Source organism: Microtus pennsylvanicus, chromosome 9 (genome assembly GCF_037038515.1).
Source record: "Microtus pennsylvanicus isolate mMicPen1 chromosome 9, mMicPen1.hap1, whole genome shotgun sequence".
In the NCBI taxonomy this organism is placed as follows: Eukaryota; Metazoa; Chordata; class Mammalia; order Rodentia; family Cricetidae; genus Microtus; species Microtus pennsylvanicus.
In genome coordinates, this window is record NC_134587.1 from 36,461,539 (window position 1) to 36,480,850 (window position 19,312).

General features: G+C 36.0%; 1 protein-coding gene across 1 annotated transcript in view; it reads left to right on the forward strand.

Moving 5' to 3' along the window:
- Nucleotides 1–19,312, forward strand: part of Lrp1b (LDL receptor related protein 1B) — a 1,720,116-nt gene that overhangs the window by 1,540,376 nt on the left and 160,428 nt on the right. The window contains exons 62-66 of the mRNA XM_075985306.1: nt 695–843; nt 8,099–8,192; nt 12,283–12,399; nt 12,518–12,637; nt 14,008–14,127. Coding sequence (XP_075841421.1) covers nt 695–843; nt 8,099–8,192; nt 12,283–12,399; nt 12,518–12,637; nt 14,008–14,127 — 600 coding nt within the window. The remainder of the gene's footprint in view (nt 1–694; nt 844–8,098; nt 8,193–12,282; nt 12,400–12,517; nt 12,638–14,007; nt 14,128–19,312) is intronic.

Sequence of the window (19,312 nt, forward strand, 5' to 3'; positions counted from 1 at the left end):
ATTATTGATAAGAATGATCAGATTCCATTATGTAGCATTATTTTTATGTAACAAAGCCAGTTCATATCAAGCACTACTAGTGCAGGGTATGATTAGAAGCTCAGTAATTGCATAAATAACTATTCATCTATTCATATTGTATTAAGCTGAGATGCGAGTAATTCACATAGTCAGAGAAGTGTAAAATATATCCTTAAAATAATTCATTAGAGTACATCTACAGGGTCCTTAATTTCTAGAACTCTAGCTAGAGGGAATTCTATTTCAATATTTTAGGATTCTAAGATTGCAATCCAATGTGCTTCATAGGATTCTACTAAACTTGTGGGGATAAAGGTTTGATGGTTTTCCTGTACTAAAAGCAAAACATCATGCTTATAGCTCATTATTTCATTGCTTTATTTTGCATTTATATTTCTAAGCACATGTATTTCTTCACCCAAAATGCTTCCAGTCTGTTTACTTTTCTAATGAGTAACTACTTTTAACTAACACACTTGTTTTTGTAGAAGGTATTTAAAATTAGTGAAAAAAGAGATTGAATAGCATTTCTTAGATATACCCATAACTTTTATAGCTCAAATTGTGATGGCTTATTCGACTATAAATTATGATTCTTGGAAGTTCAGTCTCAAATGCCATGTCACATTCCTGGTCTTGATAATTTCGTTTTGCTGTGTCTTTTTATCTGTAGTCTCCAAACATCTTTGCACAGTAAACAACGGTGGGTGCAGCCATTTGTGCCTTTTAGCCCCTGGGAGGACCCACACCTGTGCATGTCCCACCAACTTCTATCTTGCAACGGATAATAGAACTTGTTTATCAAACTGCACAGCCAGTCAGGTGAGTTGAATTCTGGAATCATTTCCTGGGTTGTTTGTGTATGCTGCTATTAAGGTCTGGCCTGAGTTTGCTTTGTGTTCAAATAATTTAAAGAACAATTGTTTGTTACTATGCACAATGAAATGAGTGACCATTCTGGACACTGCCCAGAATCAGGGAAAAGCAATTTAATGCAGACACTTAAAATAGGATTTGCGACATAAGAGAACAAATAGAGGCCAGGAAGAAAACAAAGAGAAGAGATAGCCAATTTTACCCAAGATTCAAAGATAACTGTGACTCCAGTCCTATGTGTGCTGAATCACAAGATCAGAGGACATTTTACATAGGTAAAAAAGAATGGTAATGATGGGAAAATGTAGTAAAAGTATATAGCATTTAAATAATCATGTTAACTCTCTACAACCAACCCTGCCTCAACATAGCACCTGCAAATACAAAGCAAGTGCAAAACTGAATAAAGCACAATTAATTTGAATTAATATATAATAAAAATAATTTATGTGTGAAACCGCCAATCAAAATTTGCTTATACACAGTGAAGATATTCTAGAAAAAATAATCTACTTAACGGCTTTTAATTGTATGGAGTTGATTTTATTACTTTGCATTAGATATTGTAATGTATTCATGTGACATTAATAATTTTACTTTGTTACACCAGAGCCAATATCTTGTTTGGTTTGAGATCAAATTGTTAAATAAGGCATGAATATTTCTTGAAGCCAGTAAATTTATCCTTTTAATTGTATTCTTTGAATTTGCTCATTTTTGGAAACTAGAGTAAATATCCTTATTTTCAGTTGAGCTTGTGTGAAATAGAAGCCAGTTGTAGCTCCGCTGACCTCTGAAGGCAGAGCGGCACTCACCACACAGGAAGTCAATGTTTTTTTAGAGATTAAGGGCATTTGCTGAATGGAGTACAGTCTGTGGCTGCATCCCTGGCTCTGCTTCATTCTGATGGAATCAGTTGGGTGTGCTCCCTAAACTTTTGGTGCCTTACTTTTCCCATCTTAAAATGGGATATTTATCTTAATCCATTTTCTGATGCTATGTAACAGAATTCCACAAAACGTGAATTTATAAAGACACTAGATTTACTGCGTAATTCTGGTGGCTCTGAATCTAAGATGAAACTGCTACAGCTGGTTGAGGCAAAGGAGAGCAATCTAAATGGCATCGTACAAGAACTCATGGTCGCCTTTACATTATGTATGCCTTAATCATTACATTTCAAGGACACAGTAAAGTTTCTATTATATAGCTAAGTATACAGCATAAATGCATACCAACTTCAATTTTACAGTGAAAGTAGTTTAAATTTATGCAAGGGCAAAACAACCAAAATAAACAAAAGCCAAAGTTAAAAACCCAGTATAGCTATTGTCAAGACATCTAACCTTGTCCGCCAAAGAAAAGCATTCATCATTCAGGAGAGAATCCTACTCATTCACTATATCAAGTGACTGTTACCATTCAAAATGAGTCTTGGACATATGTACAAACAATAGAGAGAATATTTTTCAGTAGATTGTTATGACAATTAAGTGGAAACAGTTATTCAGACATAGTAGCAGTAGCTGGCCTCACCCTCACCCAAAATACAAAGAACACCAAGGACAAGCAAACACAAGAGTGTGATCCTGGCTAAGAAGCTAAAAGTAAATTTGTGTGTGTGTGTGTGTGTGTGTGTGTGTGTGTGTGCATACATAAAGGTTCACAGGCACTCACACACACACAAAGTTTGCATCCCTATGTTTATCAGGAGAGCAACGCCTCCTGTTCCTAAAAGCAAATCTGGCCCACTCAAATACCTTATCTGACAGATTACTTCCAAAGTAACAACTACTTTGTTATAGTATAGAAATCTTAAAATAAAAATACAACTCTCAATAAAAAGCTATTGTAAATTGTCTTTCCTTTTTAGAGATTTACTAGTATTTTCAAAGCAAATAGCAGAAATGAAATTCAATAATCTGGGTTCTTAACTCATTCAGGAAATTTCCCCCATATCATCAGCTTCTATGTTTACTTTAATTTCTCCTGAAGTTAGGAGAGTGCCGGTGTTTACTTTAGAATCACTTGAACGTACAAAAGACATTGTTTTGAAGAGCAGCTCTCTTCTTTTTTAAAGCCTGATTTCTGGTACTATCTTCATTTAGTGACTTCCAGATTTTTCTGGGTTTTGAGTTGGAGAATGTCCACTATTTAGGAGGCCAGGCAGTTTTTCCAGGCATCTTAGATCTTTTCCTAGTGAAATGTAACAAGTTCTCTGAGGCAGCCATGTCATCAATGCCTCTAGGTCTATGAGATTTTGGCCTTCATGGCAATTATTCTGGATCCAGCTTTTGTTCTGACACTGGTTCAATATTTGACTGACAGAGGTGGAGGAGAAATTGTTTTATTTTGATTGTTTGTTTTATGGTTTCTCTGCAGGAACTCTTCTTGCAGGAGATCTGGATATAGCATTGGCTTTGGTAGGAAGAGGGGGCCTCTGGGTGATACTGGAGGAGCACTGTTTAAGTTTCTGTTCTAGCAGTGAATTTTCCTCTCCTCTTTGGACTTGGAAGGAAAAGATTCTTCTCTGCAGCTAATAAGCCAGGCTTTATTGCTGGAGCCTTACCAGGTGTTTGTTACACAGTTTTGGAAAGCAAAGGCTTTTGGATCCAGTTCGGTTCCCTGACAGCTAAGCCTCTTTCCCTATTTCACACTTCCACCAGCATAGGGCTCCAGTCTCTTAATCTACCAAAATGAATCATCTCCCCTTCTTTAAAACTAAGCTCATCAGCTGGGCGGTCGTGGAGCACACCTTTATCCCAGCACTTGCAGGCTGAGGCAGGTGGACCTCTGTGAGTCAAGGTTAGCCTGGTCTACAAGAGCTAGTTCCAGGATAGGCTCCAAAACTCCAGAGAAACCTGTCTTGAAAAAGTTAATAAAAAAGGAGAAAAAACAAAGCCTAAAACTACGTTGATCTTCCTAGGTCCATTCATGGTAACAGAATGTTCTGCAAAATTACTTAACTTTATCTTGCCATCAATGCCTATTTTCCTTCCCTCCCTATTTTTAGGTTTAGATAAGAGTGGCTATAGGATTAAGGTCTTTTCTGTTTCTTTTTATTTATCCACTCTCATATATTTTACCACTGGAATTTCTTGTCCTAAGTTTCCCAGAGCATGCTTTAAAAATATTTCCAGATATATTTCCTTAAGAAAGGGAAAAAGGATAAATAGATGTGGATTGCAAGGTCAAGTGGGAGAATAAAGTGGGGAGATGGTTGTGAGAGGGAAAACAGGGGGAGGCAGCTAAAATTAAGGGACCATTGGAGGATAGTATAGAAACATAATATAGTAGAGACTTCCTAAAATATAAAAATATATGAAGGGAATCCAAATGAAATGATCATATACTGGGGAGACAGAGTCCTAACTGGCCATCTCTTGTCATCAAATGAAGCATCAATCCCAGAATTGGGTTACATCTTATTGAGTTGTTAAGGGGCTCATTGAGAATCATCAAGCAACCAAGGCTGTTGCTAAGGCTATAGGTTCCTCTCTACAAACTGATGGCACGAAACTATTGACAAAGACATCTACTCAACTTATTGAATAGAGAGATGTTGAGCTGGTGACTATATATAGTCTGCCTCCCTATATATCAGCTTCTTTGGTTCAGGAAGGTACTCAGTACACTAACAAATTATAAACATCAACAGAAAGGCAAGTCACAAACCTTTAATTTACTATGGTATACTACCTTAAAGAGATGCTATGGCAAATGTGGCACAAGACTTGTGGTAGTAACCAAGTAATAGCTGATGTAACTTAAGGCTTCCTCCACTAAATAAGACTCATACCTAACACTGCTTATGTGACCAAGAACCTGAGAAGAGAAATCCTAGGGACCTAAGAAAAAACCAAAAAAAAAAAAAAAATCCACTGGTCTAAGAATAAAAAGAAGAAAAATATGTAGTGATAACTAGATAAATAAGATAAATAAAATAAAATAATATAGAGCACTGTTGCCTAAATATTTTAGAGTTGTGAATCAGCTTAATTCCTTGAGCTAGACATACTAAGGGCTCATCCACTCTCCATGATCTGCTATATTTCCACAGCTTCCCATTTGGCGGACAAAGTATTATCCTTGGATTCTGGCTAATGCTTTATTTCTTCAACAGAATTATCAGAGAACACATGCTTCTCCTATTTATTTCCCTTGGCCATTCTTCTCCTGGTAGTTTTTTTTTTTCCACATCCCGATGATTTCCATGCTGGAACAGTTAATTCATTTTCCTGTACTGCATTGTATTCATACTCCACTATACAGTCAACTGTGCTGCGGCTCCAGTGAGGAGAGCGTGAGCAGCATCCACTCTTGCTTTCAAACTGGGGTGCAGTGGGGAGGCACCTCCATCTGCTCCAGGTTCTTGGCTGCTCCTCAAGCCTGGCTTTTGCTACAACCTGGCAGGCAAGAAGTGGGACTGTGCAGTTTTATATTTTTATTTTTAATATTAGTGAATTTTATATTTTTAATTTTAATGCAACTGAATTTAAATATGAAAACATGATTCTGAGATATGAAAGAAATCTTCTGCAATAAAATGTTGGTTATAATTAATAGGCAATGTAACTGTGCATTATCATGGTTTCTTTGACTCAAAACCACTTTATATTCTTTTTAGATTGAAATGAGAGCAGAATTTCAAATTATGTATAATTCCAACAGTTGGTATTTATAAATCAGATATATTTGGTGATCTTAAATGTGTATTAGAAATTTCCTCTCATAATTGGGAATACTTTGAAGGTTCTCAGAAGACATGGAATCCTCTCACTAATGTGCTTTGATATCCTGTAATGACTGGAAATATTTAATGTTCAGGGTAATTGCTTTCAGATTTAGCCTCATTTCCCCAAAGAGCCAACTACGTATAAAGGTATTTTTCTCCTCTGGTAGCTTAGGAAAAAACACGACAGACATGACCACAGGCTAAGCAAATTATAGAAAAATCAGTTGAATAGATAGATTTCCCCGGGCTCCTGCTCTCTATTCCCTTCCACATTTCTACAAGAGGAAGGATTCACTCTCCTGTTTCTAATTCTATCCAGAGTTGACTCTATGGTACTGGACACCTTCAGCATCTACTAATAGCCGAGGCTTTCTTTCTATAGCAATTGCATTTTGAATGAACAAATGTATTCCATACCCATGTCTATTAAAGATGACTGGACCAAAGCAATATTTTCAAGTTACCGTTTTTCAATGCCAAATCCTCTGCATGGGAATTAATGTATTACATTTCAAGAAGGAAATAACTTTAAGAAATGTATTCATAAAAGGTTTCCAATCTGCAAGAATATAAGCTCTTTTAAAAAACAAAGAAGAATCTGGTTGTGATCATCCACACCTTCAGTCCTCACACTTGGGAGGCAGAAACAGGTGGATTTATTTGAGGTAAAGGCCAGCCTGGTCTGTATAGTAAAGTTCCAGGACAGCTGGAGGGACATAAGGATACCCTGCCTCAAAACAAGCAAACAAGCAAACATATTAATTAATTAAAGCAAGAGAAATAAATAAGAGTAAAGAATATACGTTGACCAACAAAGGGTAATTATATTTATTAATTGCTTATTATTAGTGATTTAATGTCAACCACTTGAGATACTAGTACATTGTTCAAACAATTAGCTTTTATTTTTGTAATTAAATATTAGTAAGATTAATATATTTTATTTTTAAATATTAGCAAGATTAAATATTGCAACATTGCCCAAGAGCATTAAGGATCAAATTGACTAAACCTTTGGGTCACTGTGCATTGCTCTACAGAGTAAACTTGGCAATAAAAACAGTTCCCAGCATGGGGTACACAGTATTTGACTTGTGTATGGATCAACTCCCACTGTCACATAAGCACCTGAGATAAAGATGTGTACCTATAATCTCACATGTGGAAAGTGGAAGCTAGAGGAACTGAAGTTCTCCCTGACTTTTCCTTCTTTCCTCCTTTATCTCTGCTTGAAATTCCCACCTTACTATATTCTACCCTGCCATAGGCCAAAGCAGTTTCTTATTAACGAACAGTTATAAAACATATTCACAGCATACAGAAGGGAATCCCACATCAACTTTGATATTTTCAGTGGAAGAACTTGAAAATAGCATCTGTCATTGGAGCAATGTGTGACTGGAATTTTAAGTTATATTAAATTTTATAACATATATTTCCTATGTATTTTTTTTAATTTTTATTGTTTGGCTATATCTGAGATACTAGCACATTAAAATAATTACCATGAGTGCAAGGTTGGTTCAGGCTTCCGAGTCAGTTCCTATTTCAAATAAAAACAAAACAATAAGTAAATAAATAGACCAATAAAATAAAATCAGCAAAGACACTATTGCATCCTAATTCCTACATTTTTTAAAAACATTACTATGGATTCCCTTTCCTTACCTTCCCACCGTCCCAAATTATGTACATTTTAAACACTTAGCTCTAGTAAGAAATCTTCATACAGGTATAATTTTATTCTGATTACATTCAAGCCTACTATCTTCTATATGTTTTAAAATAATTCCAATACTTGAAAATAACTGTTTTGACTACAGTTTTGGCGAAGGATCAACAATAGTTATGTGAGAAGTTACAAATTCTGATCTTAGGTAGTTTTTTGTTTGTTTCCTTGTTTGGACTGAGAACATTCATGACACTGAGGAACTGTGATTGTACAGTTGGAAGGAATCTTTCAAGTTTACCCAAAACATTTAATCAATAAGAGCTGGCTTGATTTTCACTGAGGTTGCCAAGATTCTTATGGAAATGTAATTATCTTCAATTAATTTCATATTTACCTAATTCATGTTGATATCTCTTCCTGATAGCCCTGGACCTGGTAGAGTGCTTCAGAGACATTATTCGTATGGAATCAGTTAAACATCTGATACTTTTATGGCCATGAAGTTTCTTTTAGCAGCTGCTTAGTTGTGTGATTTAAGCAGCCCTTCCTACGGCATGGAAATGCCTGAGTCTGATTGTGAGCACTGAAATCTCCAACGTGTTCAGAGTAGTGAAATTTTTTGACTGACTGTGTTGGTGTTTATTCATTCATTGCTTTGTGTAGAGCCTCTAAGACTCTGTGTATTCAGCACTACAATGAGAGAGTTAGAGGGGCTGTGCCATGTTCTGCAGGAATACCCATTGTATATGTGTGATGACTATCAACATTCTTAGTGTACCTTCTTCTCTTTAAAGTTTCAGTGCAAAACTGATAAATGCATCCCTTTCTGGTGGAAATGTGACACCGTGGACGACTGTGGCGACGGCTCGGATGAGCCTGACGACTGCCGTGAGTATTCTGAACACTGGCTTTGGATTTTGGTGTTCGTCACACTCCAGACCTGGAGAAATCACCTAGAAAAAGTTTATCTCACAATTCTTAGAAAAATGTAAAGACAAATAGTTGCAATTTCTTGGGTTTGTTCCTCATGACTGTTTTTTTTTTTTTCTGAACAAAACCTTTACCTTACAGTGGTCAGTAGTATAGTAATTGGTGTGATTTTTTTTTTTTTTTTACTCAATGTACTCACCGAATTTGAAATGCAAATTAGCAAGATGCAGAAATCCCTTCCCATATAATGGATAGAAAGTTATATATTTTTTTTGTCAGTGTTAAAATATTGAAAATCCTTGAGGGGTCCAAATTTTTAATGTTAAATTTTATTTATGGTAAGTTGATTTTATTTGCCCTTACCAGTTACTGCAAAGGGCTCCTGACTGTGACAGCTCTGGTCAGAGCCTCTAAGCTAGCAATCATTGCTAACTGAAATGGTAGTGGGCAATCAGAGAACTTCCTGGAAATTCTGTTACAGATCACGCCATAGGTCATTCCAATCCTTCCTTGTCAAGACGAAGAGCTTACAGTCAATCCTGGCAATTCCCTTAGTGTCTCAGTGCGTATTTGGCCTGACTTGGCACTGACATTTGATTCTTGCATTGGCCTTGATTGGCCCTGACAACTGAGTTCAAGTTCCTAAGACTTCCACTGAAGAGGAATTATCGTCTAAGTGAAAGGCTGTTATTTACTTCTGAAGACCCTTTTAGCACCAATTATAAAGCTGTGTCACATTTTCAGATTGTTACTTTAAATGAACTGTGTTTCATCTTCCTTTTCGTTACCATCCACATACTCTGGAAGTTCTTTCCCATATTCTATTTTTATGTGGAAAACATCAGGCCACTTCTTTGGTGAGAAATAAAATGAAAGCCAATCCTTTTCTAATCTATTTGTGTGTTTGATTTTTTTAGGCATTGTTGAAAGATTTTATTTTCATTCTAGTAGACAGTGCATGAGGAGAAGTACTTATGGATAATAGGTATAAAGTTATGATCAGATTATTCTTTTTAAAAGTTTTTGAATTGGAACAGCAGCCAAAAGAAGGGGTAGTGTGGATGATGACGAACACTTACTATGACTTATTTGTTATAAGAAAATTACTTTTCCACAATAAAAGGTATTTTTCTATAATGCAGTGAATAAAGTAAATATAGTTTGCTTTCATATATTTAAACATAATGGCAAGTGCATACTGATGTCCTGTTAAGATGACCTTTACTGACCAGAGCCACCATTGTTGAGGGAAACACCACATCAAAGACTTAGAGCAGAGACAGGATCACAATGATTGTTCTCTTAAATAATTGTACCTTCTAAATTCTATTTGTAACTTTGAAATATCATGTTGTAATCCACTTGTGTGAAGAGATAACTGCAGAGTTAATAAGAGTTTCTCCCAGTTGCAAACTTTCAGAATATATGTAGCCAAGTGCTTATGTTCGTTTGAACAATTCAGAAAAGGCATATTGCTGCTGAAGGAACCGTATCTTGGTTAATCATTAGTATTAGCATATATTATTTTAATTAAAAAGTAAATTTATATATATAATGAAGACATGTATATTTTCTAATATATGTGACAGATATATTAAATAGCTAATTGAAGCCATTTAGCATGTATATTGCCGTATGTGCTCATTATTTTCTTTGTTTTGAAAACATGGAGAATATTTGTAAGTAATTGTCAAGTGTGGAACATGTTGTTAAAAAATATGGTGGCTACATTGTGTAATCATTCTTTGGAACTTAATTTTCTTGTCTAGTTGAATTTTTATGTCCTGTGGCCAAGATCTCCCAAGTCTTTCACTCTGTAACCACTAATAACTACCATTCTACTGTTTGTTTTGATGAGTTGTTTGTTTGTTTTAAAACATTATATATAAATGCCATACGAGTATTTGCTCTTTCTTGGCCTGGACCATTTGATGTGATGAATGCTTTCTAGATTTCCCAAAATTGTCTCAAAGGTGATTTCTTCCTTATTTCAGCATGAATGAGACTCAGTGTTTATCTGTGACATGTCCTTGTTTATCTCTCTGTGTACTCATAAGGTGATGTTTTATTGTACCACCGTAAGCACTGTAACACTGCAACAAATACAGGCATGGCATCAAATTTCCAACACTTTGATTTCATTTTCTTTGTACACGTCCATTTATATCAGAACTACCTAAAAACATGCCAGTTCTATTTCACTTTTAAAGAAGTTTCCGGTAAATTTCTGTCCTGTACTAATTTATATTGCTATCAAGAGTTTACAGTCCTTTTTCCACACTTGCCCAAACTTTGAAAACTTTGCTTTTAAAAAAATAATACATATTGCCGGGCGGTGGTGGCGCACGCCTTTAATCCCAGCACTCGGGAGGCAGAGGCAGGCCTGATCTACAAGAGCTGGTTCCAGGACAGGAACCAAAAAAAAAGCTACGGAGAAACCCTGTCTCGAAAAATCCAAAAAAAAAAAATACATATTTTGATAAATTTGAGCTGGTATCTCATTATAGTTTTAATATTTATCACCTTTGAAATTAGTAATGTATTTTATACTTTTTTCTTTTAAGCATTTAACCCACTCTTAAAATTTTCTAATTTGTTAATTTATATTTGAGTTGATTTTTTCATGCATTTAGTGTATCAGGCCATGATTAGGATGTATATATTTGAAACATTATTCCCTTTCTTAGGTTGTCTTTCCTACTATGATTGTTTCATTTTCTTTACAAATAATTGTAGTTTGATGTCATGACCATGTCTAATTTTGCTCTTGCTACCTAGGCTTTAGAGATCACTTTCTTATCCATCATCAAGTTTCTTATCCTGAATCCAGTTTAAAACTTCAATTATATTTTATTCCCCAACTTGAGTTAATAAAGAAATTAATATTAACCTATCTGTCAGTAATCAATAGGCCATTGGAACCATGAGTTCAAAATAGTGTTTCCCTGTGAGTAAAAATTGTGTGACTATTTCAGAGTTAGGTCTGAGTCAGAACCAGGTGTTTACCTCTAGAAATTTATACCTCTTAGGCTGAACTGTTAATATCAACAACACTTGGTTTCCATATATTTAAATGGTCATATTATTGGTCATGTGAAAGGCTATAATTTTTATAAATAAAAATCTTCGCTGATAGGTCTACCCTAGTAGCTAACACAGAAAACACTCAGTAGATCTTTATTTTTAACTGTTCCTTATATACAAGCAAACGTATTGTGAAAGTGCTACCAATTATAAAGTGTTTAGTATAATAATAAAAATGGTATGCAAAATAGTTCCGACATCAAAATATTATATGCAATTAATATAAAAAAACAGCATGTTCTAAATGAGATTTGCACCGGGAGCTATTCAGTTAGCATTGAAGACTATATGCTAAGGCCACAAGTACTTTGTAGGCAGCAATGCAGAAAGAAGAAATAATATTTTTAAAAAATGGAACTAGAGAAAAAGCTCTTTATTCTGGTATGTTTAAGAACAGCCTGGCACTGAGCTGAGATCACTATTGAGTGCTCTGCTAGTGTGTGTGTGTGTGTGTGTGTTGTGTGTATTTGTACGTGTACCTGTATATATGCATGCATATTTATGTGCAAATGCACGTGTGTTGATATGTGCACAGGGAGATCATCAGAGGTCAATGTTGCGTTTCCTCCTCAGATGAGACAGGGACTCTTAGCCTGGAACTCTGAGGCTAGGCTGGGCTGCCTGGCTCACATTTCTCAGGACTCAACCGGTCATTGCTATCCCAGAACCAAGATTATAGCTGTAGTCCACTATATTATCGTTATTACTGTTTCTTTAGGTATAGTTTGCATGTTGCAGTTTTGTGTCTCTGGTAAGAGAGTTTATAAAATGCAAGTAGGGAGGCCATCTGAGTTGCCCATGACTTAGATGTTCACCATGCCAGTAGATCTCTAGATATGAGGCTTTGGCTTTATGCTCAACATATATTCATTGCGAAATACCAATGACAGTGTCAGAAAATTTCCGTGTAAGACGTGAGGAACTTAGATTGTCATCTACAACACCTGCATGCTTTCTCTCCCAGCTGAATTTAAATGTCAGCCAGGACGGTTTCAGTGTGGAACAGGACTCTGCGCACTGCCCGCTTTCATCTGTGATGGGGAGAATGACTGCGGCGACAACTCCGACGAACTTAACTGTGGTAGGTGATTGAAGTCCCAACTGGGGCGCATCCATCTAGGTCTTGATTGCCTCTGACTGCACTGAAGTAAATGCAGACTTGGGTCTCAGTTCACATTATTTTCTTCTCTTTGTCGTAGACACGCATGTCTGCCTGCCAGGTCAGTTCAAGTGTACCCAGAACCAGAAATGTATCCCTGTAAACCTCAGATGTAATGGACAAGATGACTGTGGGGACGAGGAAGATGAAAGGGACTGTCGTAAGTCACACAGAATGTCAGGTCTTGTTGACTGAATGCTAACGGAAACTTGTTTCAAAATTAATCTTCATAAAGTCATGCACTGTAAAGAAACAAAGGAATAATGTAGACAAAAATGACTAAATTATTTCAATTACAATGCTTTATTTATGAAGTTCTACATAAAACAGAGAAAAAATGAAAAAATACAAATAATCTTAAAAGCTACCTGGAGATTTCAGCAGATAGGAACAGAATATACTCACCCTTATCATTATAACAACATAGCAGTCAATTACAAGACGTTTTCCCATAAACTGACTTTCTCCCATATTGAGTATAAGTACTTTATGATTATTGATAAATGAGTTATGGATAATCAATTTTATTTTTATTAGGAAATTTTCTCCCATGAGATACCAGTTGAAATTATGCAATATCAAAGCAGAATTAGTTTTAAATACTGCTTCAGATAGTAATCCCTAAAATCTACTAAGAAGAACAAGAGTAAATTATTTTGTTCTTGTCACATTGTACTTACAACTCTACCCAAACATCAAATACAATAAAAGAAGGCAAATGGCTCTGTTCCACATGGAAAAATGAATAGACAGTCATGTATTTATGTATGTGCGCGCGCACGCGCACACACACACACACACATGTACACACATGCACACACGCACACAAAATCCAAAAGATGAAGCACTTGTCAATTTTCAGGTTTTCAATAAAACTTCTGTGAATATTTTTGTCCTGATAAATTTTTATTTCATTCTATATAGCCTCTTTCAGTAAATAATGTTCAGTCATTCAGCAATTTGATTGACACTCTATGATCTGAGTAGTTTAGACCTGTTCTCAAAGCTGGCCACTCTAGCAGTGGCTGCGGTAAAGTGACCAGGGTTGCCATAAGTTTACAGTCTGAATCAAGTGTTTACTCCTCCCTCCAAAAGCCCAACTACTTCTGAGGATTGTTATGAAACTTTTGGACTTTTCATTTCCTCATTCATGTGTCATCTTCTAAGTTTAGTCATTTTGGCTTATAAAATGAATCAGGATGAACTCTAAACATGTTTGAAACTCTATTTTGAAGGACAGAATTCTCCATCTTAGAAAATGGTTTACAAATATATAGTGTGTAGCGCTCCTGAAAATGTTGGTTTCATTCAGGTATCTTCACAAAAATATATTTTCTTTTGTATTTCCAACGGGGAAGGCAATTGGGTGCACATTACAGGAATTAAAACGTACATTTTCTCTACTCAGTACCCATTAATGAAAAGAGATATTCTCATTGGGCGTCTCAAGTACTTGTCTAACTGCTTTTTATAAATCACATATTCATTTGTGCTGAATGTCACACATTAATAGATATTCTTTATCTTAAGCTGAAAACAGCTGCTCTCCTGATTATTTCCAATGCAAGACGACGAAACATTGCATCTCCAAACTGTGGGTTTGCGACGAGGACCCAGACTGTGCGGATGCCTCTGATGAGGCCAACTGTGGTGAGTGTTTTGCAGCCACAAAGGTCAGCTCCATGTGCTGGTGCCATAATCTGAGCTGAGCACAGAGGGGAAAAAAAAACTGAACACAGCTCAGCAGCAAGTGTACATGGACAAGTTAGCTCCTCTGTGCTGAGTCCTTGCAAACTTAGATGAGCTATTTATAGAAAACAGGCAGAGATGAAAGGAAATGAAGTGGATGGCCTGTTTAATAAAGGCACAGATTAAAATGGAATGAAATTCAGCTGATGAGCTGTTTACAGAAAGCATAGCATAAGATGGAAGCAAATGCAAATGATGAGCTGTTTAGAGAAATCATGGGGTAAATCAAAACATAATGGAAGAATAAGAAAGTAAATAAAATACTGAGTCCATTTTAATAGATGACTATGATTGTGGAAACTTTTTTGAAATGTTAATATTTGCAATTATCTTCTAGTACAACATTTCCTTATAATTTAGAATGAAGATTATAGTCATAGATTACTGCAAAGTATCCTGTTTAAAAAATGTCAAGACTGAGAAGGGATGAAACGCAGCTCTTAACTCCAACTCTTTATATCAACATTTATTAAATACTAATTTCACCCATTTTGTAGGCAAATATGTCAACTTGGCACTCAGAGAAGAAAAAGCATTTGAACCAGTAATTGATTAGAAGAGATGGAAATTGTGCAAAATGAATATGGGACTTCCAAGTGATTCAGAATTGTCTAAATGCATTCACAAAGATTCCTCATTGGGAAGAGAATTAAAATCATAAGGTTCTGAAATTCCATTTATAAAGAAAAGCAAAAAGGACAGGTGTTAAGTCACTTACTTAAAATAATTCCATAAACCTGTCTTCACAGCACACAACCATTGTATCTTACCACAGTGTTCTATAATTGTCAGTTACCACTTAGTATGCACAGTTAATCATAACATCTCCACCCATAGTGTTCATCAATTCCCCCTTTATTAGGGGCTTTGGTAAGCAAGTTAATTTCACTGGCGGATTAGCTGGGTTGCCTTCTGCAAGGTTTTTAATCAAGGCAAATAAGATGAGGTATTAAATTTAAATTACTTACTGGCTGGAGTGTAATTTCTATAGTTTAATCCTGAAATTTTAACATGATCTTGTTTTGAAAGACTATATAATTCAACAAAAACATTTCTCGACTAGTTATCAGGAATAAAAGCGCTTGTGCTCACCACACTAACAAGACTTGATCTTTCTTCAGTAGCTTTATTCTTTTGAGTGTGATTATTCCATTGAACATATTCAACCAAAAACATAGAATGGATTGGCCTGTGCTTTGACTTTTTTTTCCTTTCAAATGTGTTGTTGGAGTCCACTTGTTGGTACCCGGCTGCTCAGCCCCACAATAATCACACAGGAACTATATTATTTCAATCATTGCTTGGCCCATTAGCTCTAGCTTTTTATTGTCTAACTCTTACATATTACTTTAACTCAGATCCATTAATCTGTGCATCACCACAAGGTCATGGCCTACCAGCCAAGTTTCAGCATGTCTTTCTCTGGCTGCAGCTTCATGGCTTCTCTCTGCCTCTGCCTCCTTTCTCACGCATTCAGAATAGTTTTGCCTGCCTATCTAAGTTCTGCCTCATCAAAAGGCCAAGGCAGTTTCTTTATTCACCAATGGTATTCACAGCATACAGAGGGGAATCCCTCATCACAAACGTGGTCAGGAAATTTGAGTGACATTGTGCTGAGAGCTGCTACACACTGCCCGGACCACAATGTTTTTCAGGGCAGGGATCCTTTTGTAAGGGTGAAATTATTCCAGGGATCCCTATATAGGGCCTTGGAAAGCATCCCAGTTTGGCAACATCCAGCAGTTCTCAGGAAAGCTGTCTCTGCCTTAGAAAAGTAAGAAATTAACAGATTGAAATATAAAGTAAATACATAGGAAATGAATAACTTAAAAAACATGTATATATAAATAGCGATGATGACTTAAGGAACAGAAAGATGAGGCAGTGGGTAGAAGTACTTTGCATACAGGCCTGATGACCACAGTTCTATTCCTGAATCTCACAAGGGATATTGCATGAGATAAATGCCTTTCCTGAGAGTGTCCCTAGGGCCTCCACACACGTACTTGTCTGCTCAGTCACTCAAACATAAATGCACACATAGAAAAACACAAATAAAATTTCACGAATTACTTCATAATTTCTTTAATTTGGAAACAATATTTTGTGATGTATCATTATATAAATATGAATAAACAAGTAATCTATTTTCTTGCTGAAGATTATTTCTATATATTTTAATTATTAAAAAATTTAGTAAAGACAAAACAGTTAATAAACCTGTGTTGTAAACATTTTGCTTGGTGTTCATTTTTATTAGGTTTAATAAAACCCAGAGAGAGGACTGTATTTATCGTATAACCAGTTACAAGTTGAACTGTACTTACTTCAGCTTTGGGTCCTGGATTGAGGCTGAGGAATGAAATTCAGCTCCTGCCCAGATGCCTGTAACTAGAGCAATGTACTACATGATAATTGTACTCAACCAAGTGTGAATTTCCTCCAATTTACGATAGCCCTTCGCAAATGCTTATTCCACAAGGAGAAAATTTCAAAGGGATGGCACATGAACGGTGACATCTACATAGTGATTTGAATCTGTATTTCTTATATTTAATAACCATTACAAACTGATGCAGTATATTTTATATAGCAAATATATGATATGAGTATTCTCATTGTAAGGTTCCAAGGTAGGGCTGGAGGCAGCTGTGTTAAAGATCGTAGCATCTCTCTTTTGAGATATTTAGAGAAACTTGATAGCAGGACTTTATTGTTGGAAAACAGGCATGTATCTATCCATAAACACCCTGAGGGATTTCTAGAAAACCTGGACCCTAGCCTATGCAATAGAGTTCAGAGAACTAAGTCATCATTGTAAAAGCTCAAGCTTCCATATGTATTCAAACCCTACTCTGATCTTAAATTTCAACTGGTACATGGGACATCTTGAACTTTCACAGATGCCTGCTTTTGATTGTTCCTACAAAAAAGGCATCTTTTCATACTGTTTCTCATCTTATACTTACTTTACTTTGAATGATTTTTAAAACATCCTGAGGATAATATAACATTTCTGGACACTTTATATGGTATTCATCTCCCAGTGGAGTTGGGGGTTGATGATTTAATTCTAAAACTTTAAAACACAACCACAGAGCTTAATGTTTCTCTTTAAAAAGCAAAGCCGGGTGGTGGTGGCGCACGCCTTTAATCCCAGCACTTGGGAGGCAGTGGCAGGCGGATCTCTGTGAGTTCGGGACCAGCCTGGTCTACAAGAGCTAGTTCCAGAACAGGCTCCAAAACAACGGAGAAACCCTGTCTCGAAAAAAAAAAAAAATAAAGCCTACCCAATGCAACTCTTGCTCCAGCAATTTGAAATTCTTTTTTTTTTTTTTTTTTTTTGGTTTTTTGAGGCAGGGTTTCTCTGTGGTTTTGGAGCCTGTCCTGGAAATGGCTCTTGTAGACCAGGCTGGCCTCGAACTCACAAAGATCTGCCTGCCTCTGCCTCCCAAGTGCTGGGGTTAGAGAAAAGTGTGCACCACCACTGCCTGATTGTGGTTTATGCTTTTTATGCATTTAGCATGTTTTTCTTTAACCTATTCGTTTTGAGAAACTCAGTCTTTTCTCTCTGTGCAGCTATGACAGCAAGCTGTCTCTGCATATTTAAGTGTGTGTGTGTGTGTGTGTGTGTGTGTGTGTGTGTGTGTGTGTGTGTGTTAAAGAAAGTGAAACCACTTCTGTAGTGTTGGGATATTCAGGTTACCAACATTTTACTGACCTTTACTTACTGAAGATCTGCCCACTAGAAGGCCGGGCAGTTATTTGTTGATGTTTCTTTTTAGTTTTTCCTGAATAAAATAGACTATGTGTTTGAGAATATGTTTCAAGAAACTAACTGGAACCACACAAGAAGGCAGGTAACCTGCCAAATATCCTAGACTCTAGAGAGATCCCTAGTACACTGTGAGGAAATAGATTCTTGTCTACTAGGAATTTAAACTGAATTGATGTAGAAACCAATTTATTTTAACAAAATGTGCAGTTGATGTAGTTGTTTTCTTGGAAAATATCACTGGGCAGTTCATATTCTGTGATTTTTGTTTGTTTGTTTGAAAAACCTTTTTGACAAACCTTTTTTTTTCTCATTCTTTTCAAACATTTAATTCTCTAAAGTGGCAAGCTAGTCACCTGTGAATACTTTTCGATTAATCAGAGGAAGATTTACAGTAGCATAAGAAAAAAGTAAGCATTATCATCTTATAGAAAAAAAAACACTAAGTAGTAAGTGTAGACTTTAAGTTCAGATTCCTATGAGCTACTTTTAATTAGATTTTACTATATACAACCCCATTTAAATAGACTTTGCTTAGAATTTGGGGTAGCATTTTCATACAAGACTCCTCACTTGTATTTTCAACTGTTTTAGGTTTGCTTAGCACTATGCCTCTATGTCTGGGCTGTATATTACTGAAATCAAGCAACTGCAATGGAAGGTTGAATTTCTTTTTATATTAATCACTAACACTTGGTAAAGCATCTATGTGTAAGTACAAAAGGTACAGGTTCTAGAGTCATAATTAAATAAACCTAGATGCATTCTTACAAAAATAACACTGAGGATCAAGCATCAACATTGCTGATTAGGAATCAATTTTCTTTCGCTAATACTCTGTGACATATGATAAAGACAAGGCAATAATCATTTTAGTCATCACAACTATGCACAATGCTTTTGTAGAAAAAATAATGGAAGTAGATGGAGAGGGGAGGTGGAGTTTAGTCTGAGATGTCAGCTCTTCCTGGACTATGGACCTTGTACGTAAGTTACTGTTTTTTCTTATTGCCATTTAAAATATTACCCTTCAAAATGATATTCCTATTTTTCTGAATGTTTTCTTACAGTAAATGACCACCCACTGAAATTCTCTAAGAGGTTAGCATGATGTAAAGTACTATTTAAGGGCAAGTAAAAGGAAAGAGCAGATCTTGCCTATGACATATGGCTTTTCACGTTGTGAATTCTACTTTTCACATCCTTTCCTTCCCTGCCTAAGTGCTAAGACATAGCCATCCCCAGAGCTCACCTGTCTTCCTTTGATGGAGGCTGGGGCTTTTCTGGACGTTCAAGAAAAACAGAAGAAAT